Source organism: Vespa crabro, chromosome 7 (assembly GCF_910589235.1).
Source record: "Vespa crabro chromosome 7, iyVesCrab1.2, whole genome shotgun sequence".
Lineage (NCBI taxonomy): Eukaryota > Metazoa > Arthropoda > Insecta > Hymenoptera > Vespidae > Vespa > Vespa crabro.
Window position 1 is genome coordinate 7,514,057 of NC_060961.1, and position 23,968 is coordinate 7,538,024.

The 23,968-nt window shown below is 33.7% G+C and overlaps 3 protein-coding genes and 1 long non-coding RNA gene across 9 annotated transcripts in view; 2 read left to right on the forward strand and 2 right to left on the reverse strand.

The window, feature by feature from the left end:
• The window catches only part of LOC124425569 (gonadotropin-releasing hormone receptor), a 4,688-nt gene extending 2,673 nt beyond the window's left edge, over nucleotides 1–2,015 (forward strand). For both annotated transcript variants that reach the window (XM_046966082.1, XM_046966083.1), the window contains 4 exons: nucleotides 990–1,173; nucleotides 1,266–1,468; nucleotides 1,543–1,664; nucleotides 1,771–2,015. In XM_046966082.1, coding sequence (XP_046822038.1) covers nucleotides 990–1,173; nucleotides 1,266–1,468; nucleotides 1,543–1,664; nucleotides 1,771–1,924 — 663 coding nt within the window. In that variant the 3' untranslated portion in view covers nucleotides 1,925–2,015. The remainder of the gene's footprint in view (nucleotides 1–989; nucleotides 1,174–1,265; nucleotides 1,469–1,542; nucleotides 1,665–1,770) is intronic.
• A 100-nt stretch (nucleotides 2,016–2,115) lies between these two features.
• LOC124425406 lies at nucleotides 2,116–3,496 on the reverse strand. The gene is made up of 3 exons (XR_006942500.1): nucleotides 3,202–3,496; nucleotides 3,010–3,105; nucleotides 2,116–2,894 (listed from the first exon to the last, which is right to left on the reverse strand). It is a non-coding gene; the product is annotated as an uncharacterized LOC124425406 (long non-coding RNA).
• Nucleotides 3,497–5,095: 1,599 nt separating this feature from the next.
• LOC124425501 (chromatin assembly factor 1 subunit A-B) lies at nucleotides 5,096–16,907 on the forward strand. The gene is made up of 10 exons (XM_046965896.1): nucleotides 5,096–5,368; nucleotides 5,465–5,552; nucleotides 5,667–6,073; nucleotides 6,191–6,342; nucleotides 6,428–6,855; nucleotides 6,939–7,111; nucleotides 14,546–14,694; nucleotides 14,850–14,901; nucleotides 15,009–15,147; nucleotides 15,275–16,907. The coding sequence occupies exons 2-10, from the start codon at nucleotides 5,486–5,488 to the stop codon at nucleotides 16,027–16,029; spliced, it is 2,322 nt and encodes a 773-aa protein (XP_046821852.1). The 5' UTR covers nucleotides 5,096–5,368; nucleotides 5,465–5,485; the 3' UTR covers nucleotides 16,030–16,907.
• On the reverse strand, nucleotides 7,171–14,386 carry LOC124425502 (Wilms tumor protein homolog). 5 transcript variants are annotated; one of them, XM_046965902.1, is made up of 5 exons: nucleotides 14,100–14,386; nucleotides 8,644–8,902; nucleotides 7,988–8,215; nucleotides 7,722–7,873; nucleotides 7,171–7,637 (listed from the first exon to the last, which is right to left on the reverse strand). In XM_046965902.1, exons 2-5 carry the CDS (start codon nucleotides 8,900–8,902, stop codon nucleotides 7,341–7,343), a joined length of 936 nt encoding a protein of 311 aa, XP_046821858.1. In that variant the 5' UTR covers nucleotides 14,100–14,386; the 3' UTR covers nucleotides 7,171–7,340. The 5 variants fall into 5 exon arrangements, with proteins under 5 accessions (XP_046821858.1, XP_046821855.1, XP_046821857.1 ...); XM_046965899.1 differs by having other exon boundaries at nucleotides 13,456–14,385; XM_046965901.1 differs by lacking the exon at nucleotides 14,100–14,386 and adding an exon at nucleotides 9,725–11,991.
• Nucleotides 16,908–23,968: the final 7,061 nt, after the last annotated feature.

A 23,968-nucleotide genomic window follows, 5' to 3' on the forward strand; every position in this document is an offset into this window, starting at 1 on the left:
TTCTAATGGTATGCTGTAGGTAGACGTGATGTAATTTAAAATTTCTCGCGACGTCGAACCTTTCATCTCTCGCAGCTCTTTGATAGCCGAGATCACTAGAGCCAAGGTCTTGGCCGTTAAAATCACCATGTTGAAAGGTCAAGACATTGAAGGACTATGTAAACTTTCGAGAATGTTACCCTGTATTGGAATTATTTTTATTGATAATCTTGCTTATTCCATGTATTTTAATATATGCTAAATATTTAAATTCTTGTCTTATTTAAAAGAAAGTTTCAGAGTCGTTCGGAATATTATGTATCGATAAGAAAGAGAAATAGTGTTTGTGTGTATGTGTATGAAAGAGCCGAGCAACTTTATCCATAAATGGATAATTGTGCAGACAAAAGGGCGCCAATTCTCAATGTCTACAGACAAACAGATCATTGATAAAATCTCGAGGAATCAATCGCGGCGTCAGGTGCATAACGTATGAATGATCGAAATATCTCAAACAAGTCGGGATATCTTAAGAAGAAAATAAACTGTGTCTGAAGCTTGCAAAACTACAGAAAAAACGGGAGACAATGAAATGTGTATCAAAGGTAAAGATTACCTCGACAAGTAAAACGTCAGAGAACGTTTGGCAATTCTTTCGAACTCTTTTACTTCTTTGTAAGCTTCACTTCATGTTTTAACGATATCTCTCCGGATATTACGTGCTATACACGATGAATTTTAAATTTAGAGAATGAAACCAAAACATTACTTATTTTAGTAAGAGAGGAAAGTCGAACGACGAGTCAGACGACTCGTTTGTTTATCTATGATCGTCCGATGTTTGTAACTAAGCAGAAAGAGAAAGAGAGGGAGAATGATCCTTATTCGATCAAAACTCACATCTATCTTCAAGGACGTGTTTATTTTAATATATATATATATATATTTTTCTTTCTTTACGAATATATGTGTATATATACATATATAATTTTCAAACACTATGTCGACAGATAGTTATCTTTCACGTGGCACGCGGACCTTTTGTTGAGGAGTTCATACAATGTGTGACGCATGGATTTTATACGGAACCATGGCAAGAACAGTTGTATGCTATGTTTAGCATATTTTTCATGTTCCTTTTACCACTTGCCATTTTAATTACCACGTACGTTTCAACGGTAATTACAATATCGAGTAAGTAACGAATTTTAGTATAGATTTTTATACCAAAGTATAATTCATCTATTCGATCAATGATTAATTATTTCTTATCATTATCTTTTCAGAAAGTGAAAAAGCATTTAAGTCAGAATTAATCAACAATAATTTGCAACGTACGAATAGTGATATTAATAGACGAAAATTATTACACCGTGCGAAAACGAAATCGTTGCGTATCAGTGTTGTCATAGTTGCTGCGTTTGTCCTTTGGTGGACACCATATTACACGATGATGATAATATTTATGTTTCTTAATCCCGACGAACACGTAAGTGATAACGTATATTTCATTTGGAAAGATCATTTTATTGACGGATTTGATGATCTATTTTTTATTTTTAGCTGAGCGAAGATCTTCAAAGTGCAATCTTTTTCTTTGGTATGAGCAACAGTTTGGTGAATCCATTGATATACGGTGCCTTTCATCTTTGGCCGCAACGGCAGAGGAAAAATTATTACCCCAGGTAACGTTCGTGATAATAAAGAAAAAAAAAAAAATCATTTATAACGCAAAGCAAAGAAATCTGTTTATATTTTCTTTATTTATAAGTCATTTCCATTAATATCTAGAGATTTTTTAACGTTTCAACGACGAAGCACTTGTAGGAGTAATAATCATTCTATGAAAGAACTCCAAGAAGCACGAGCATTATTTTTATCACGTGGAACACGAATATCGAGAACCACTCCCAATGAAGAAGAGGGCCACACAGGTCATGTATAGATCATATAGGTTAATGATAAGTTAATGTATGTGTGTGTGTGTGTGTCTATATATATATATATTATATTATAATATATATTATATTATAATATATATTATATTATATATTATATATATATTATATATTATATATATATTATATTATAATATATATTATATTACATATTATATATATTATATTATATATTATATATATATATTATACATTATATATTATATATATATAGCATTTTCTTCTTTCTGCAATCGCTTTGGAGTAAATTTTTTATTTTTTATAACATTTGTATTCCCTGTTGCTTATGTTAGTCTTTTTAAGCCTTTGATATTATGACTTATGGCTTCCTTATTTTCTGATTCTTTCATATTATTATCTTCATTATCTGGAGAAACATCTATTTCAGAATCAGAATCGACATATAATTTATCATTTTTGGTAATATTTGTAAGATATTTCAAAATTATTTATTTTAATTGCTAATATATCATTATCTGTTACATTTGAATATTCATCAAAGTTCTCATGTAAATTTTGAACAGAAGCAATATCACGTTGTTCTGCTTTTTCTTTTATATTATCATCTACGCTTATATTTTTATCATATGTTTTACTTGTCTTTGTAAAGAATTTTGTTAAAATCTGTTTTATGAGACTCTTTCTTTTTCATTTTCGAAAATCTTTTAAATTTGACATTATTATCTATAACTTTGTCATGCTGCATAAATTTCTCTTTTATCTCTTCTTCTTCATTCGATATTTCTATTAATTCCACATCAGTTTTACTGCTACATGATGTGTTACTTTCATTAAGGATTATATTATCCACATCATAATCTTCTAGTGATTCTCCCTTAGTTGTAACCTTTACAATCTTGGAAATTTTACATTCCTCTGAAGATTTTAATTTTCTTTTTTTTGAAAAAACATTATTTGATATTGTTTTAGGAGATGACACTTCAAATGTTAAGCGTGCTGTAATAAATATAAATGAATATTCATTTGAATCATCATGTATTTCTAATAGAATAAAAAAAATATAGAATTTCATAAACAATAAAAGAGTTAAATAACTATATGATAGTTATACCTTATTTATTTATATCAACTTTCTTGTTTTTGAAGAGATGACCTTTTCGATAATACAATCATCTTACATATCCATTACTTAAACGTTTCTTTATTTCTGAACAAACAGAGAAGTTGAAAATGAAATACATTTTTGTAATTTATTAAAAGATTATACCAGTTAAATAATATTTAATATATTTTAATTTCTTACCTTCACTTCAATTGCGCAATAGTAATTTGTTTATTAATACATAGTACGCTTGATAATATCAGTAAAACGAATCTACCAATGGAGCGGTATAACCTAATTAAAAATTTTGTTTTATTTGCACTATTATAAACTATAAAATTATTATATTTGAATAATAAGGCACTAATTAATACATCTATGTAATATTAAAAAGAGATATAAAATATACAAATTCAATTATCTATTATGAAAAAGGTGCAAACACCGCATTGCTTTCCTTCACAACAAAATCCGCGGGAAAATGTAAAAGGAAAATCACTATACGTATTTCCTCCATAGAGTTTTGAAAAATACCACTAAAATTAAGTATCTAGATTCTTATATATCTAAATATAGACCAATCATCAACTCCATGAGAGACATTCACCAATAGAAATTTGTCTAGAACGTTGATAAGTGCTACCAACATTATTTCTACAAAATTTTCATTGGAAGTGAAATATTTTCACTAAGTGAAGAATATTTTTTTATTGTATATAAAAGATAATGTTATTCTATGGTAACAATTTTTTTATTATTTTATACTATTTTTTTATTATTTTATATTTAAAAATAAATTAAATATAAAACGTTAAAATTAAATTATATATATATATATATATATATATATATATATATATATATATGTATATAATATGAATTCGTGTATATACATATAAAATAAATGATGGAATATATGTCATATATTACATCATTTTACGTGTGAAAGTATTTGAAAATATTTTAAGTTTATGAATACAATATAAATACCTTTTTTTTTTTTAATGATTTCTTATCCTATATTTATTATCAAAATATTATTTTAAGTAAAAACGTCGTATTTCAATGATTTTTTTTATTAAGATAGTGATTGCAAAAAACCATGGGATTACGTATATTCGATTTTAAAAATATTCATAGCAAGTATGTAAATCGATCATATAATCATAACATAATTAAAAGTGGTATAATTAGCAATTTTTGTTTTTATTATAACTCGTCATTACAGTGGCATACATCATGTTTCGTATACAAGATAATTTGTTTTTCTTATGTGACTTAGCAAAATCTCTATCATTAAGTATTCATAAAAAGCATATAAAACACCTGCGTGCTATTTAAGAAAATGTTAATAATCCTTTTTATATACGAAGTACATACGAATATTCATAATTAAAGTACATACGTATAAACTATATTTAACTGTAAATGTTTTAAAAGTCGTATAGTTTGACCTATGTTTTTGTAAAAATCTAATAGATATATTTGATAAACTTACTTTAGCAAAAACATTACTTATTTGTTCCATTCTATTCTCTATTATTTCTAGATAGAATAACTTTTGAATGTCAGATTATTATATATATTATATTTATGTATTGATATATATATAATTAATTATTATTACATTTATTACTAAAATCATCTATAAACGGATTTTACATTTTTAAAACATGAAAGAGCATAAGAATAATAAACGATACAATTAATTTATGGTATAACCTATTTTTATATGTAACGTAATATAACTTTTTATTTTAACGTTTTACATTTTATTTATTTTCAAATATAAAATAATAAAAAAATAGTATAAAATAATAAAAAAATTGTTACCATAGAATAACATTATCTTTTATATACAATAAAAAAATATTCTTCACTTAGTGAAAATATTTCGCTTCCAATAAGAATTTTGTAGAAATAATGTTGGTAGCACTTATCAACGTTCTAGATAAATTTCTATTGGTGAATGTCTCTCATGGAGTTAATGATTGGTCTATATTTAGATATATAAGAATCTAGATACTTAATTTTAGTGGTATTTTTCAAAACTGTATGGAGGAAATACGTATAGTGATTTTCCTTTTACATTTTCCCGCGGATTTTGTTGTGAAGGAAAGCAATGCGGAGTTTGCACCTTTTTCATAATAGATAATTGAATTTGTATATTTTATATCTCTTTTTAATATTACATAGATGTATTAATTAGTGCCTTATTATTCAAATATAATAATTTTATAGTTTATAATAGTGCAATTACAAAATTTTTAATTAGGTTATACCGCTCCATTGGTAGATTCGTTTTACTGATATTATCAAGCGTACTATGTATTAATAAACAAATTACTATTGCGCAATTGAAGTGAAGGTAAAAAATTAAGATATATTAAATATTATTTAACTGGTATAATGTTTTAATAAGTCACAGAAATGTATTTCATTTTCAACTTTCCTGTTTGTTCAGAGATAAAGAAACGTTTAAGTAATGGATATGCAAGATGATTGTATTATCGAAAAGGTCACCCCTTCGAAAGTGAGAAAGTTGAAACAAGGTAAAAATAACATATAGTTATTCAATATTTTTATTGTTTATGAAATTCTATATTTTTTTGCTCTATTAGAAATACATTATGATTCAAATGAATATTCATTTATATTTATTACAGCACGCTTAACATTTGAAGTGTCATCTCCTAAAACAGTATCAAATAATGTTTTTTCAAAAAAAAGAAAATTAGAATCTCCAGAGGAATGTAAAATTCCCAAGATTGTAAAGGTTACAACTAAGGGAGAATCACTAGAAGATTCCGATGTGGATAATATAATCCCTAATGAAAGTAACACATCATGTAGCAGTAAAACTGATGTGGAATTAATAGAAATATCGAATGAAGAAGAAGAGATAAAAGAGAAATTTATGCAGCATGACAAAGTTAAAAGTAAAAACACTTTAAAAACGCCAACAGAAACATCAAAAAGTACAGACGTTAAGAGAAATAAAAAAGTTACGCCAAAGCAATTGCGAGTAGATGAAGGTGCTAAAAAACGTAAAGAAAAGGAAAAGTTAAGAATGGTAATGTATAATCGTGATGATAATTCAAATTATTTTTAGACCTTTATCGTTTCTGTAACATTATGTATATTTTGTAATATTCTTTATCTATATACATATGTAATTGTTGTCATTCAGGAAAAAGAAAGAAGACGTGAGGAAGAACGGAAGAATAGACGAAAGGAAAAGGAAAAAAAGCAGAAAGAGAAAGAAGAAAAGGAAAAAGCAGAACGTGAACAGAAGAAAAAAGAAAGAGAACAAAAAGAACTTAAAAAACAAATGGAAATGGAGTACGTACCAAATTGCTTCATTTTGTAAAACGAAGTCACATACATATTTGTATATAGAATAATTACGAAAGGTATTTTTTTTTAGACAAAAACAGAAAGAGAAAGAAGCAAAAGAGCAAGAACGTCGTAAAAGGGAAGAAGCTAAAGAAGAAGAGAGGAAAAAAAAAGAAGAAGAGAAATTAGAATCCGAACGTAAAAAGCAAAAAGCAGCTTCAAATTTTGCTAGCTTTTTCGTTCCTAAAAAGCAGGAAATTAAAAATGCAGAGGAGGAGAGTAATACGAACGTACAAACTTTCATGCCTTTTGAGATTAAAGCAGATATGAGGATTGCACCAATTTCTAGAAGAAGATTAAAAAAAAATGAAATTTTATTGCTAGACGATAAGTTTAAAAGTGGGAGAGCAAAAAATAATGATTTGTATCTTGCAGAAATGAAAGCTAAAAAAATTATTACACATAAATCTGAAAAAACTTGGCCACTTGAAGCAAAGGATGATGATATAATTGTATTAGGTAAAAAAAAAACAATAATAATTCAATGTGGTAATTAATTTATTCAAAAAATATTTATTTGTCTTTTAATGATTATGGCACAGATGAAGAAGAGAATGATAGTAAATCGAGTGTAGTCTTCCAGCCTGAAGTTGTCATGGATAAAAATCGGCCAAAATTATTACAATTTCATGAAAATCGTCGACCACCATATTGGGGAACTTGGAGAAAACAAAGCAATAATATAAATCCTCGTCGACCATTTTCGAAAGATGCGGTGAGTAAAGAATCTTCTTTAAATTTATTTTATAATGCGAATTTTTAAAGCTCTTCATAAAAGACACGATGTAATAATCGGATGAGGTATTACTTATATTTTAAGATCTTCATTTCTTTAAGATTCTATTTCTTTTTACACTGATTCTATTTCTTTCTACACTTCAAGATTCTATTTCTTTTCGTGTCAAGTCAACTCCTAATGAAATTATCTTTGGATTGAGAATTCACTAAATCTCTGGTAGTACGTTTGTTTTTCCACTACGAAATCCACGTCCATTTTGAAACAATGGATAAGTATTTTTCCTATGCACCTTACGATGTTTTGCTAAGTGATCGCTACGTGCGAATCTTTTCGAACACATTTCGCAAGGATAGGGTTTCACTCCCGAATGTGATCGTCTATGCCTCGCCAATTCGTCTGATCGACTAAAACGCCATCCGCAACCTGACCATGTACAAGCGAATGGTTTTTCTCCTGTATGACGACGTAGATGAGCTTTTAAGTGAGACGCTTTAGCGTAGACCTATTAAAAAGAAAAAAGATCATGTTATCGAAATCAAACTATACTTTTCGCTTATCTTAAAGATCTTAATTATATGTCTAATACCTTTAAACAGCCTTGGTAAGTACATGGAAAACATCTATCCTCTGCTGCATTAGCCAAATTACGATTAGTGTAATCATGAGTGGCCAATGCGGCTGTAGCTGCTGATGAAATAAGTAGACTCTCTTCTAACTGATTATTATTATAATCTGTAACTAAAATCCAATAATTTTATATATATATATATATATATATATATATATATATATATATATATTCTTAAAGGTTTCAAATTTAAGAGATTCTTTCAAATTATAATATTTCGTTACCTATTTCCTCCGGTCCTAATGTATTTTCTAATGTCCTTAAATCGATACCAAGTACAAGCAATGGTTCATCATTATTGAATATTTGTTGTGGATTTGGCAAAGGTAAATGTAAAAATCCTTCGCATCCTGCCGTACAAAGTGGTGTTCTTTCAGGAAGACCAGAGTTCCAAGTTCTGTCCAAGCACCACTCCAATTCAGAATCTAATTCGCTCAATTCGCTCAAACAACCTGTACGAATGTAATTCATGAGATTTTTGGTCTTTTTTAATTACAGACAAAAAATAAAGTTGCATTTATTTATCGTTTCACAGAAAATATATAATCTCTCATTTCTAGGTAAATTGATATGATTCAAAGATAATTGAAATGTTAAAAAAATTATTTATACTGATTTACAATTATTTATTTAATTTTTTAAATATCGCGCCTGAAGACGATCACTTTATAATTCGTTGATGATAATGATGGCGAACGCCATCTAACAATAAAAAACTAGTTCAAGTTTTTAGCATCAAGTTACCGATGATATACACTCGCCAATACAATTATTCACGAAGTATTGAGTGTTGCCTTTCTCCTAGGGGCTATATTCGTATACATGAATAATTAGAAAAACGTATCGATGAATAAAAATAATTAATTAACAATAATCTTACCCGAGGAAGATGTAGATGTGTTTGTCATCCAATCGTTCCAGGAATCCTTCGGAGAACACGTTAATTCTGTATAACATTCAACTGGTGTCGTCAAAGATATTGCATGATTGTCGATATTTTCTGAATCATCGCTCAAAGGAGTCCTGCAAGAGGATTCATATTCGGAGGGTAGATTCGATACAGAGGGTGACGATAGTGGTCTATCGAAGTTTATATCCGTCGTTAATCCCAAAGCAGAAAATAATAGCTCATCTGCCATCTAAATGATTAAAAAAAAACATTAGTTAGATCGAATAATAATAGATTGACGAGTCAAAGAACAAAGTTTAGATACATGAACGTGAAAATGTATGAATCAGAGAGTTGCAAAATAAGCACTGACAATCGCGTACTGTATTACACGCATTACGATAAAGACATTAATTCATTCAATGAACCTTACGTATCGAATTAAAATTGAATTTTATCGCAAATTATCATAAGATAATAGAAAGCAAAAAAGTTAATATACGACGCCACATTAAGATACACGCGTTAAAATGTTTCCAAAATCTCGTTTCGATACTTACGTCGAACATCAAAGTTTCCTCGATCATAACGATAGATCGATCCTCCACAAACTTTCAGAAGAAGAAAAAAAAAGAGAAGAGAAGAAGGAGGAGATCGTAAATTTTATCCTCGATCGAAAATAATTTATTATTTAGTATCAAGCTATACAATCTTTTTTGCCAACGACCAAGACCAACTAAACAATAATAGCCAGTGGTGATCGTACATTTCGTGATAATAGTTGAAATTCTTGAAAGACAAAGCAAGAAAATATTAACACGATCGAGAAAGTATGAAAGATAAAAAATTTAATAACGTAACGTGAGTAGTTTCGACTGGTTATTATTACGACGAAGTTATTACTTCGTGATTCGCATTGACTACGATTTGCTTGATTATGTTGTGTGCAAAATAGAAAAACCGGTATCTTTGGTATCCGATTCTCGGTCTCACACATATGTGAATGTTTATACACACATACACTAATCGAGGATAGACAAATGATCGATCTTGTTGGAGCTCGCACGTGTACCTTCGTCGTCGAGGATCGTTTTCAGACTGTCGATCGGCAGATCGAAGACGACGTGTAGTGCTTGCGTTGTCATCGCACACGACTCGAGAGATAATCGCCGCTGTGCCAGCCGGTGCCGTGTCACTGTCGTTCCTTCCCAAGGGATCGAGAAAGCACACCGATCTCCAGAACCGTACCGGTCCAGATACAGCTCTCGTTCCTCGCTATTTTATTCCGTCATCGTTCGTTTATTTACGAGTATCATTTATCCTTCCCTTGCTTGCTAATCGTCCTCTCGCGACCATCAACTTTTGCGACACGCAAAAGTCATAATATTTCCTTTTTTTTTTCTTTTCTTTTTTCTTTCTTTTTTTTTCTTTCTTTCTTTTTTTTTTTGTTAGAAAAAAAACTTACATATGTGGCAACTCATCTCGTCGTATCTTTTATAAATAGTTTCACTTGTTTGTTTTTATTCCTTGCCATACCTGATCGTACACAAACTAAATAATTCGATCTTATCGTCAAATTTAACATACCAATAGAAACGAAGATACAGTAATCATTAGCTTTCTTGATCGCATAACAACTTTCATTGTCAAGGATACTGTCACGAGTTTTACTAAGATTTTCCAAGGAGCTCACACTCTCTATATATTGTATCTTCATCGACGATTGTTCGTCTCGAAATGGCAATGGCTTTGACCTAGAGCGACTTCGAGGGGCTTGAGTCATGATAAAGTGTCAGCGAAGTCAGTGGCCACCAGGAATTTGCTTCCATGTACTATATATGTTTATCGGTTTGAAGGAGGCTGACCTTAGATATAACGTATATATTTATATTATTTGCTCGCACTTTCGTATAAAGAAGAAAAAGAATGAGAATAGTAGAGGATCGATCGATTTTTTTTTTTCTTTTTTTATAGGAAGACAGAAAAGAATTAGTTTTTGTTATTTTTAAGGGGATATTCGATTCTCTGCTAGGATAAAATAAACTTCTCCTATGGTTTTTTTTCCTTATTTCTTTCTTTTTCCTTTTTTTGTTTTCCATTTCTTTCTTATTCATCATTTTGATTTATATGCGTGCATTGCTCGATAGTTATCGCGGTCTCTTACCACGTTATGAAAAACAGACCACAGCACGGCGGTCTATCACCGTCGTTTATCTGCGAGATTGACCGCGTCCGCGGTATGTCTTTACTGGATTACTCTGATCTATTGCATTTAGGCGCCTTTTCGATTCTCTATCGAACGATACCAAGCAACGATACGAAAAGAGAAAGAGAGGTGGGAGAGAGAGAGAGAGGAGGGGGGGAACTAATAACGTCAAGCAATTCATTGGCACGCGTTAACATTGTCGTCAGAAAATACACTCATGGATCACAGAACACCGAAATCGTTTGAGAATGATTATTTACGTGGATCGTTTCGTCATCGTTGATTGCGATATTGGTTATAAATATTTTTTTTTCAATTTGATTGAATGACTTGTTCATTTCATTTTTCTGTTTCGTTCGTTTGGATGGACTAATTTTGTTGTTGTTTATCTTCTTCTTCTTTTTTTTTCTTTTTTTTTTTTTTATAAAGAACGCAATGCTCGAGAACAGCGAGCATTATTAATTATTCCCTATTTCGCGGTGCGACTGGAAATTCGAGAAGTTACTCGTAGAAACTCTCGAGATAATTTTCGCTCTCGAAATTTTTCCATCCCCCCATGGACCGCCCTTGCCTCGTGCATTTTTAATGACCAGATACGATTATAATGTTCGTTTTCGATTTTCTTTTCTACCTTCCTCCCTCTCTCTCTCTCTCTCTCTCTCTCTCTCTCTCTCTCTCTCTCTTCTTTTCCTTTTTATTTCCTATACATAATATCTGAAACATCTGATTTAATCGAATTCGCCGGAACCTTATAGACAACCGTCGCAACTTTTTGATAAGCAGACATTCTGCGAAATTTATGCTCGTATAGATAATATTAATTTATCTAATGACGCATTTTATAGAGAGAAAGAACGCGTCCTCATCGCGCATTACAGAGGATCACGTTGAAAGAATATAATATATCGAGAATGATAGAGAAGGAAACAGAGAACGAAGATATCGAAGGATTGATTTACAATCGACCGCTTTTTTTTTCTTTTTTTTTTCGTTTTCTTTTTTATTATTTTTTCACTTGTTGTAAATGTTCAATTGGAAGACGCGCTTTATTAACGATATCTAAGAATAAACCCAAATAAATAATTTATTCTTATCGTTTCTATTGAAAGAAATTTTCCAATATCGCTTTATATGATCTTGCATAGTAATACGTAATAGTTTTTTCTTTATGGTTCTTTCTTTTTTTTTTTTTTTTTTTTTTTTTTTTTTTTTTGTCAAAACTCCATGATTAGAAAAATCGGAAAATTTTCAAAAGAGACCCGCCACGATGACGGATCGAATGCGAGTCAGCATGAACTTTATTAGCTTCGTAACACGTAATAAAATTCAGGAAGGACTTGGGTATATTTGGAAATAAATCAGTTACGATTGTAGAAAGAGAAAGAGAGAGAGAGAGAGAGAGAGAGAGAGAGAGAGAGAGAGAGAGAGAGAGAGAAAGAGAGAGTTAATCGCCGGTGTGTGCGCGCGAAGAGAAGCAACGACCATAATCTTAATGGGGCATATAACAGCCATTACAGATGGCCCGCTGGGTGACAACACGCTGTAAATAACGAGGCTCGCTCCTCCGGCAGGCACAGTCGAAACGTTTACGCGTTACTTCGATAAGTGCATTTTCTTCTCTCTCTTTCTCTCTCTCTCTCTCTCTCTCTCTCTCTCTCTCTTTCTCTCTCTCTCTCGTTTTTTTTCCTTTTACGATTAGTCCCACTCCGAAAGACTGGGCCCCCGTATTCGATATTACGTATCTATATGTATGTATATATGTGCGTGCGTTAGCGTCTGTTTTGGATTTTTCACGGCATGCTCTGCCGATCTGGCCAGAGGCGTCAAGTTCACGAAAAAGGCACCAAGATCTCTTCTTTCTTTTTACACTTTTTTCTATTTTTTTATTTGTTTTTTCTTTTTTCAAAATAATTAATTATAGTTACAAGTTTCGTTCGACGTTTTAAGAATTGCACTATAGTTGGGTAGATCACGGTAAATATATTAAATAACAAGATATCTTGTAAAGAGTGTAGAAAGAGAGGAGAAAAAAAATAATTTTTCGTCATTTATTCGTACTATATTAATGAAAGAATATATCGAAAAATATCGAAGTCAAGATAAATAAGAAAAAATTCAGAGTCCTTATAATTAATTTCAATCAATTCTTGGCGTCAATTCGTATTTCGTATCTTCATCAACGAATTAATTCATGTTTAGTAATCGAAATACGCATAGATAACGATAGAAATAACGTGAAGTGCATGATTTTTTTGCAATTTTTTTTGCAATCGTTATACGTGTATTTGTAAGGTATAAATTTAAAAAATCTATTGATTTTCATCGTGAAATTGAATTTTTGTGTTTACTTCTTTAATTTTCTTCCTTTTTTTTTATGTTTTTTTTTCTTCAATTTTACGAAAAAGTCCATTTGAGTCGAGAAAGATGCGCTGTTGTATTATCGCATTGCGTATGAATAGTTATCGTATCCGGAACTAACGAACATGAGCGATCTACGATATTTGCCCACACGTCGAGCATCAGCGACGTGATGGCGCGCGACTATTCCTGTCTACGTGATAATAAATACTCTTTTATGTATATGATGGACCGGTTACCTCGTATCGCTGCCGAAAGCTGCTACAGTGCCTCTTTTTCTTTCACTTATAATTTCTTCGTTTCCGTCTTCGTTTTTCTGCCGTCTTCCTGTCGAAAGTACACTTTTCGAAATGCCCGCTTCTTTTCTTTCTTCCTAACCGGCGACGAATAATATCAACGAGCCGGTAGATTACGTTCCTCTCCAACAATAAATTAATGTCTCGAGAAGGTCTTGTAATTGATGCTCGCGTAGGGATGAAATCGACGTTGATTTATCGGACAAAGGTTCCCTTGCCGCGGTTGTAAAGAGAGAGAGAGAGAGAGAGAGAGAGAGAGAGAGAGAGAGAGAGAGAGAGAAAGAGAGAGAGAGAGAGAGAGAGAGAGAGAGAGAGAGAGCCGAGAATTTATTGACTTTTAGGCGAAGGAACGTTTCTCGCCAACGATCTCGATATATTCGACTCTTATTGTTTCTTATTAATCGAATCGATTCCTTCGTTCGACGTTTTCTATTCTTGTGTAGAACAAGTTCAAAATAGCTACGTTCTAAGCTACCAAGTTACTTTAAGAATAAGAGAATTGCAATGATGATGATGATGATGATGATGATGATGATGTTGATGTTGATGTTGATAATAGTAATAATAAAAAAGATTGTTCAAATCACTTTTCGTTGTCACCAATCGCGAAGATTTCAAGTTCGATCATCCGAGAGATATTAAACCGAAAATATTCACAACGTCTTTACATTTTGACAGACTTGATTGTTCGCGGCGTGCTCTTCTGTTGTCTGTAAAGAAGAGAAAACGAAAGCGTAGTGAACAACACGTGCCAACTGTAATTGGTCGCTTGAAGACTTGATATCGGTCGTCAAGGAAGTCGCTTTTGATACGAACGTCCTGCTTATTCATTGTATATAGACTATAATAATGGTGGGATTCCTCAATCATGTATGAAAATAAGTTAGCTAAATATGGGAATACACTTTATATATATATATATATATATATATATATATATATATATATATATATATACACGAAAAAAAATGTCATTGGAGTTGACTTTTAAATGTACATCTAATCAAGTGATTTCGATATCGACTATTTTTAGAAATGGTTCGATTACGAGGTCGATTCCGATGAGGAATGGGAGGAAGAAGAGCCTGGAGAATCTTTACATGGTTCGGAAGATGAGAAAGATGAGGAAAATCCGGATGACAATGAGTATGATGTTGACAATGAATTCATGGTACCACACGGGTAAGTCATTTGAAAAAGAAAAAAAAAAACAAAATTCGTGGATTTTATTACGAGCAAGTGACAATGAGCGAGCTCGTAAATTGTTCCCTTCTATGTATCCCTGCCATTTACGATACGGTATCATATTCTTTAATAATTACGTGTGTCTTTTTCAGATATTTGTCCGACGAGGAAGCCCGACCTGATGAGGAGGAAGACGAAAGTATGGTAAGTTTTTAAACATTTTTCTTAACGTGATTACCTATCTATTTTCAGAATGATTATTTATCTATTCTGAACGAATATCTCCTGTACTCATAAAATATATCTTTCAGACACCGGAAACTCAGAAGTTCAAGTTGAAATTGTTGGGTGAACAATTCGAGGCCGAAAGAAGGGCGAAAATGTCCAAATTGAAACCGAAAATAATCGGTTGTGTTTGGCTTGGTCCAGATAATATTTATCCTGAAAATAGTGAGTAGAAATTGATCTTTATTGCGTGAAATATTTACATAGAAATTATGAAAATTTGTTTTTCTATTTTTTCTCTTTATTTTTTTATTTCTTTTTTATTATTATTATTTATTTTTTATTTTATTAGCTCCTAAGAAAGTCGTAGAGTTTTTGACAGCACGACAAGCTTGGGTATCGCAAATACCTGTCGTATTTCCGTCCACTATGAGAGAGATTACTGACACCAATAGCGGTACACCATTGAAAATCCAAACCACAGGAAATACGAGGAAAACGAAAGTACCGGCAGAAGCGTTGGCCGACTTGATTCGTTTAATTCATGGAAATATCCATGGGAAAAAGTTCCTAGTAAAAGAGTTCCTCACTTTTTGGAACAAGAAAAATGTAAGTAAAGACAATCAGATCTCGAAAGCTAGCTTAGGGAAAAAGATCGGCGAAATAGGAAGGTGGATGTCCTGTCCTGAAGAAGGGCAGATGCATTTGAAGGCATGTTGGTACGTTTCTGAGGATATTAGAAAGAAATATTTGGATGTTGATGAAAAATTAACCCTACCGAATCGTTGGACATATAATTTAACACCTAAACGTAGAAGTGAGATTTCGGATAGCAATGATAAGCTAGAGAAACAGGAAAAAGATAATGAGAAAAATAAGAAAAAGGTACCGCTTATAACTCAATTTACAAAGAAAATTACTCAGGAGGAAATGAAACGTCAACTTTCAGCCGAACCAAAACAAATTATAAAACCTACACCAATATTGCAAAGACCACCGAAACGAGCGGTTTTAATTTCTATCCCTAAGAATGAAAAAAAGGAGATATCCCTGATAAATATTAAAGAATCTGAAAGTAAGAAATCGGATGATAGTAAAAAGAAATGATAAAATATGTATATAAACCACCGAGTGAGCTATTGCTACGTATATGCATTACATGTGCACAAAAATGTATTAGGTCAAGTATATATACATTGTAAAAAAAAAAGAGAAGATCGTCATGTAATATAGTAGACTGAAGATGCAATTTTTTTTTTTACTAATAATTCATAGTGATACCGTTCAAAAGTTCATATTTCATAGAGACATTTGCGTTATCCATTATATATATATACGAATTATCTATTAATATCACGATTTTATCTATCGTTAACATATAATATCTACTTTTTTAATAAATGTCTATGATCGCGTTTGCAAAAAATAAATTCGTATTTAGATTGGTGTTTCTATCTATGAGAGACTATCATTGATATATAAGAGATTATATTTTTCGATACAAATATATTTATTTGATAGAAATCTTTTTCAAACGGTAAAAATTTTATTGTGTAAAACGGTAAAAATTTTGTGATATCTTATTATCGACTTGAAAATAATTATGATGTCAATAAAGAAAGAAACATTAAAGAAAGATTACTATTTTGTCACGTTAGTACATGTTCCAATAATGATATTTTACTCTCATATATCTTAAGTATATTATTAACTTAAAAATAATAATAATAATAATAGTTACGGTTTATTAAATTTTTATAATCCGATCACATGCGGAATACTTACCATATTTGGTAGTCGTACATTCCTTTAGTTTCTATATGCATATACATATTTGTTTCCTCGTTAATTTCAATTAATATATTCGATCATTAATATCGAAACGTCGTTTAAAAAGTGATCAACCGATACTGGAAAATTCATATGAGCCGTATTTTAATAAGGACATTGTAAACTTAATAAAGTTTATTTTAATTTTGTATTAACGATGTCGATTTTACTTCCAAACTTTTCTCCGTTTCTCTTCTGGATGAGAGTGCGTTACGATTATTAATTTGCATTGGATAGTTGCAATTGTTGCGGTTATAAATACATATGAAATACTTACACGTGGAAAAAGATACTTTCACGCGCGCGATATCGAATTTTCTAGTAATAAAATGATAAAATTGTATATCTCTCTCGGCATGGTACCAGCATAGGTATCTCGTTTCACGAACGTTTAAATACCATCGAACGTGCTGTAGCAAAACTCATAAAAAAATATCAAACACGCGCGAGCAATTTGAAGAGTAACTCGCAATTCTGTGATATCGAAAATTTTGTGGGAGAAAAAGAGAGGGAGAGAGAAAGAATGGGAGAGAGAGAGAAAGAGAGAGAGAGAGGGAGAAAGAAAAAAGTAAAGAATGATCCAAAGGTAAGTTTCACATTCGGCAGTTTGGATTTGTGGTTGTAGGGTTTACCGATCCGTAGCATATGGTAGGAATGAACGAAAGGGCGACCCTCGAGATCGTGGTAATTATCGAATCACGCTTGAGATCCGACGAAATGTGTAGAGAACCATGATAATTCTCCTTTTTTTTATTTCTTTTTAATTCTTTTTCTTTTTTCAAGTACTACGACAAGAGAGCCACTCGATTTTTTTTTCTTCTTTTCCTCTATTCCTCTTTCTCGCTGTTAAACATACTTCGTGTGAGTTGAAAAGTTTTTATTCCCGAAAATTTTCGATCAAATTAAATCAGCTTTACGTAGATACTCACGTGTATTTTAATTTAATTATACACTTTTCGTAGAGCTCTTCATTAAATATTATATGTAAAATATATATATATATATATATATATATATATATATATATATGTGCTACATTAACGTTACTTTAATTATCTACCAAACAAATTTATGAATAATTGAATAACAATGTGTTATATCGACGTCGGACCCAAAACATCAATCAGGAAAAATCAACGGCAGTGTCTTCTTCGCAATCTATCGATTCATTCGGATTTCAACGAAGTCTCGCGGTTTCGTTCGCGTATCCAATTTTCTATGGCCGTAAGTTATCGGCCGAAACCTCTCTCGAGAATACGCATCGCGGATTCGAAAGAAAGGCGGTGATCGCGTTTTTTATTCTTTTTTTCTCTCCCTCTCTCTCTCTCTCTCTCTCTCTCTTCATTTCTCTACCTCTTCTCCACTCATTTCGGTATGCGATCGCGATCGTGAGAGAAAAAGAGAGAGAAAGGGGGTGGACCAAGAGAACGCGTGGCAAGACGAGGAAAGGGAAAGAGAAAAGAGAACAAGCAAAAGGAAAGAGCGAAAGAGAAAGAGAAGTGGAGTAGAGTATAAGGTGTATGCCTAGAAGGTATAGAGAGAAAATGGTAGCCAATGGCGTTGGCTCTGCGTTGTTGCTACAGTATTGAACGTCTCCTACGTGGGGTCCAGATATCTCTCTCTCTTTCTCTTTCTCTTTCTCCTTCTCTTTCTCTTTCTCTTTCTCACTCGCTAGCTCTCCTTTTTCACCCCTCTCTCGCCCTCTCGAGAGAACCGTCCTTTCCTCCTGGTCGTCCTCGTCCTCCACCTCTTTCCCTCTCTCAATATCTTTCTCTCTCACTCTCTCTCTCTCTCTCTCTCTCTCTCTCTCTCTCTCTCTCTCTCTCTCTGGTCCTCTCCTCGAGCTTCTCCTCTTTCCCTACCTCTCGTGACCCGACGATGTCCTCCCTCCACCATCGTCGTAGGGTGGAGACCCTCCCTGGTCCACCCGCCCTCTTCACCTCCTCTTCCACCACCTCCACCTCCTCCTCTTCCTCCTGCCGGTACTGCTCCTTCAGCTCTCTCTTCCTCCTCTCTCATGAGCTTATAGGGTGGAGGTGGGAGGCAGGCCGTCGGTAACCTCTCTCCATCAGAGACGATCCGTGAGTTTGCTGCCGAGATCCAGAGTGGTGTGAGGTGGCCGCCTCTATCCTCTCATTAATATCCAGAGACACGACCTTAGGAGGTCCGTGCAGTCGCTCCGTACAACTCGCTTCGCGCTCTATAGGTTGCACGTTCGCCGTTCTGATCGACGGAAACTTCGACTTATGCGATACGGTAGCCGAAGATTCAACGACGCCGATCGTAGAAAATTATGACCGATCGAATCGATCTCCGTGTCGAATGATGAATTATTATCAATATGAATAATGTTAGATAATAATGAACAATAGTTGTACTATTTATTGTCGACAGTACTGACTAAATTGAATAACATCAATAATGATATATGTAATTAATATTAAATAGGATAAATATATAATAAATTAATATAACGATACATCAGTTAATTACGTTTAGACTAATAATATCAGATATGGATATAATTAATATTAAATATCTAATCTCATTAAAAAATAAAAGAAAGAAAAAAAACAAGTACGAATTAATCGTTTCTTATCATGACTTATTATAGCACTCGTAATAAATGTACGGATACAAACAGTAAGATCGTATATTTATTAAAAAGAAAGATCACCAATACTTTCGTGTCTTTTCCTACTCGATCCGTGCTTAATTTCGTGGTAGAAACGAAACAACCGCCTTTGGAAGGTCGTACGTCGTACATTCAGGGAGGGCTGAAAAATGGTGGAGGATCGAAAGATCGAGAGGGCCACGGAGGAAGATACTTAATTGAATACTCGAGCCACGATCGATGCACGATGTCAGAAGGCAATGGCACAGTACGATCGTTCCGCTGCCGATCGCCGCATTACGAAGCTTTTACCGTCGATTATTACGCTGTGAGTTCGAAATCCACACTGCCTGTCCCTTCATCGCTCTTCGTCTCTCTCTTCCACCCTTTTGCTTTCGATAAATATATACCTGTGTTTTCTCCCTATCTCGTACGAAAGCGCACGAAAGGTGGACACGAACTTTGTGCTCGGCCGTTTCTCATCGAAGAAAATGGAGATCAATATCGTTGCTGTCGCTTTAATGATCTTTATCGCAACGGCTGATCGATCTAAAAATAATTGGACGTTTCATAAGTAGAAAGTAATAATTTTAAAATAATCTATCCTCATAATATCAGACCAGTATAACGCGCTTATATATTTAGATAGATACGATAAAAACTTATGCAACGTCTTAATAAAGTTATTCATTCCGTGAGTAATAAAATATTCATTGAATTTACCTGTTAATTTATATACCAATATCTTATCGAACATTTAATTTTTAGATCAGACAATACGTGTTACGAAGCGTTGATAAATCTTTTCCATCGGTGACGATCTGTCTTATTGAGAAATATTATTATAGTTAGAATGATTTCGAGATATTAGATGACAGGACTCTTCGGAAGGATACCTCGCTTTCTTCTCCCTCTCTTTAGGTCGTGAGGGAAAAAAACGATTTTTTCTTTGAAATAAAATGGAAGAGGAGAGAGAGGTCCGTGAAGTCTCCGCGCGGTCTGCAGCTGCTGGATCTTATGCTAATCCCACCCCCGCAGGCTACCCCCGGCAAGCACATCGCATGAAAAAGTTGCTCGTTACACGCTCGCTCATAAATCTCTTTCCTAAGCTTAATCTGTTCGCTGGCGCGCTTCTGTTCTCACCGCGGAAAACTCTAGAAGGGGCGGCAGGTGTGCTCTCTCTCTCTCCCTCTCTCTCTCTTTCTCTCACTCCCTCTCTTCTCTCGTCCCACGGATTTTTATAATTTTTTATCCTTTGGCAAAATTTAAATCCTCCCTACTTCTTTGACGTAACGTCTAAACGGCTTCTTCAGCATCATCCTCGGTCACGAAAATACGTAGATAATAGCATCGTAATTCGATCACTATTTTTTTATTACTTATATCAAGCAATTTTTCCATATTTATAATCTCTTTTTTATAATTTTATAATTTTCCCTCAATATTTTTGGCAATTGTCTTAAGTAAATTGTCAGATATTTCTGAAAGAATTATTTTTTACTAAGAAATTTTTTAAAATATGTCAAATTCATTAAACAATTTTTTATAAATTTATATAAATGATTTCTAAAGAAAAAAAAAAATGAAAAAATTTCGCTTAAAGTAAGTATTACTTAAACGTTCAATATATTTTCAAAACTGATCGAACCGAGCAGAACTCGTCGGATCCTCTCGTTCATGCCAGTCACAATTTGCGATTACCGTTTGTTCGCGAATGTACATACATACATATGTATGTATATATATATATATATATATATATATATATATATATATATATATATATATATATATATATATATATATATATATATATATATATATATATATATATATATATATATATATATACGTACATTCTAAAAAAGGAGAAGTTCCAATAGTGATGGCGGCGGCGGACTTGGACGAAAGTTTCGTGCGCTTCTTCTTGAGCGCCGGATCGGATATGCATAATGAGAGCTTCGCCTTCGAAGGTTCGTGCGGTCCGAGAGCCGATACAAGAGTAGGAGGGAAAAAAAGGAGCAGAGCTGGACCCGTTGTAGCGTGAGAACTTTTGCTCAGAGTCGGGAGGACGTTCGCGTGAAATCCCAAATGTAGATATTTGCTGCAATGATCCTCTCCGAAGCAAAGGACGATTATTCTCGTCCCTATTGGAAGGAATCCGAGGGTTGTGGTTATGAAAATTTGTTATTAAGAGTACAAAGAGGAAATTAAAGAAAACAAAAAGACAACAAAGAAGTACAAATTAAATATGATACGATAAATTAAATTGGGGATTTGGATAATTACATTCATTATTATATAATCGAATTAATCTCCAAGTCTCGTCGACTACAATATTATACTTATATTTACGAATTGATTAAATTAAGTAAGAAATACAACGATATTTTTATTTATTAAAAGAATTTATTTTTAAAGAAACATTTGAGACTTTTAACAATTTCGTCGTCTCGATCGCAAGGAACCACAGCCCGTGCCAAAAAATCTCTGCCGTTCCGGCAATTTCGACCCTTCGAGAGACGAACTCGCGGTGGGGTGGCAACTTGGACTTGGGTGTGGGTGGTTGCGAGTGTCTGCGTGTCTCAAGATGGTTCGTACAATACGAGAGAGGAGAGAACGTGCTAGAAGAGAACGGGGGCGTGGGAGCCATTATGGAGATGGATCTTCCTTCGAATAAGACTCTCTCTCTCTCTCTCTCTCTCTCTCTCTCTTTCTTTCTGCGTGGATAGGGGTAGTTTGAAGCACTGGCTTCAGGGAGTATGAGTGTACACACGTAGAAGGAAGGAAGAAAGATAGAAGCGATGGTAGCGTAGGTGGTAGTGTCGGTCCCGCTGGGTAGTTCCTGGTAATATATCACCCTCTTGTCGTTTGTGAGACGCGAGTAAGCCTGTCGGCTAGTACCTCCTCTTCCTCCTCCTTCTCTTTCTCTTCCACTATAGATGTTGCTACTTCGCCTTTTTCGTTTAAGGTGCAAGAAAGAATCGATAATCCTGGTACATCGACGGAATATCATCTCCAACGATGGATCATATCTAGATGTTTCATTCTTCTTTGAACTTATTGTAAGACAAAAAATATGATTATTCGATTCCTTCGAAAACGTAGAATATGGTATAAACGAAGATGATTTTTGGAGAATTAGGAGTGAGTACTCTATTCTCGTTCAACGTCGACGGAGGATTGCAGAAAACGTTATATCCATACTATGTAGTAGGATGCATAGAAGAAGGCAAAAAGAGGATATTAATCTCCCGCTCGAAAGTGCAGGAGCAGCAGGAGCAGCAACAGCAGCAGCAGCAGCAGCAGCAGCAGCAGCACTAGCAGCACCAGCAGTTGGATGCGCCGTGGCACCTCTTTCTCGTCCCTCGAGTTCCACCCTCATCTAACAGGGGCAGCGATCCTCGTCAGAGAAAGAGAGAGAAGGAGAAAGAGAAAACGAAAGAGGGAGAGATAGAAAGATAGATAGATAGATAGATAGATGGAGAGAGGGAGAGAGAGAAAGAGAAAGAGAGAGAGTACCGACGGCGCGGCGGATACTTTCGTAAGCAACAACGCTATGGCAAACGCGGTTTAATCAAGGAAAGGAGGCGAAGGAGATGGAGAAGAGAGACCGAGTACTCGCATAAGAGAGAAAAGGAAAAAGAGAGAGAGAGAGAGAGAGAGAGAGGGAGAGACAGACAGATAGAGACAGAGATAGACCGAGAGGGTGAGGGTGTACGAAGTGGTGGGAGAAGCTGAAGCTGAAGAGGACGGGTGGAAGCACTGAAGGAGGAGGAAGAAGAGGATGAAGAGAATGAGGAAGAGGAAAGGTAGGTGGAGGAGAGGTTGTAGAAGCGTGGATCGATGTGTCGCCGCGTGTCCAGTAGTCGTAGGCGCTTGCGCTCTGACATCGTCCTTCACTGAGCTGTCCTCCACCAACGACAACAGCCTCCCTCCGATTCGTCCGTGATTCGCGGAGCACGGTGACAGTCTTCTCGAGTTTGTCACTCTACGACCCTCCCTCGTTCTCGACTACTCCTTCTCTCTCCCTTCCTGACTCCCACATCACCTATCTTTATCCCACTCTCTCTCTCTCTCACTCTCTTTCTTTCTCTCTCTTTCTCTCTTTTTCTTCATCTACCTATCCATTTCCCTGTTCCTCCTGCTTTTCTTACTTTTCCTCTCTGTCAATCGAAGACGACGATCTTTGCGACAGATTTCATAATCGGTTGTCGCCCTTCGTAGGTGGGGCTCCTATGAGTTCTCCTATGAAAATGTTTTTATAAAGCAAGATTTTTTTTTTTAATTTATGTTGATTTATCTTTGAATTAAGTTTGTTCTTACAAAAAGATTTTTATTGATCTCTCTGTTAGGGTTAGAGGTAACAGGAAGGAAAGATATTCTTTCCAAATTTTATAGGGGAAAGTTACTGATATTATTGGTATTTAGTTGACGAGAGATCGATTGGAATTGAATGATTCAAGCTATTTCTGACGAAATAGGAGATTTTAAAGAATTTTCAGGTATAATGATTCCAAGATTCTTTTAAGACGAAATAAATAATCGGCATAGGAGTACTATAGTTTCTAATCAAGAAATTATTTTCGATCAAAGCAAATT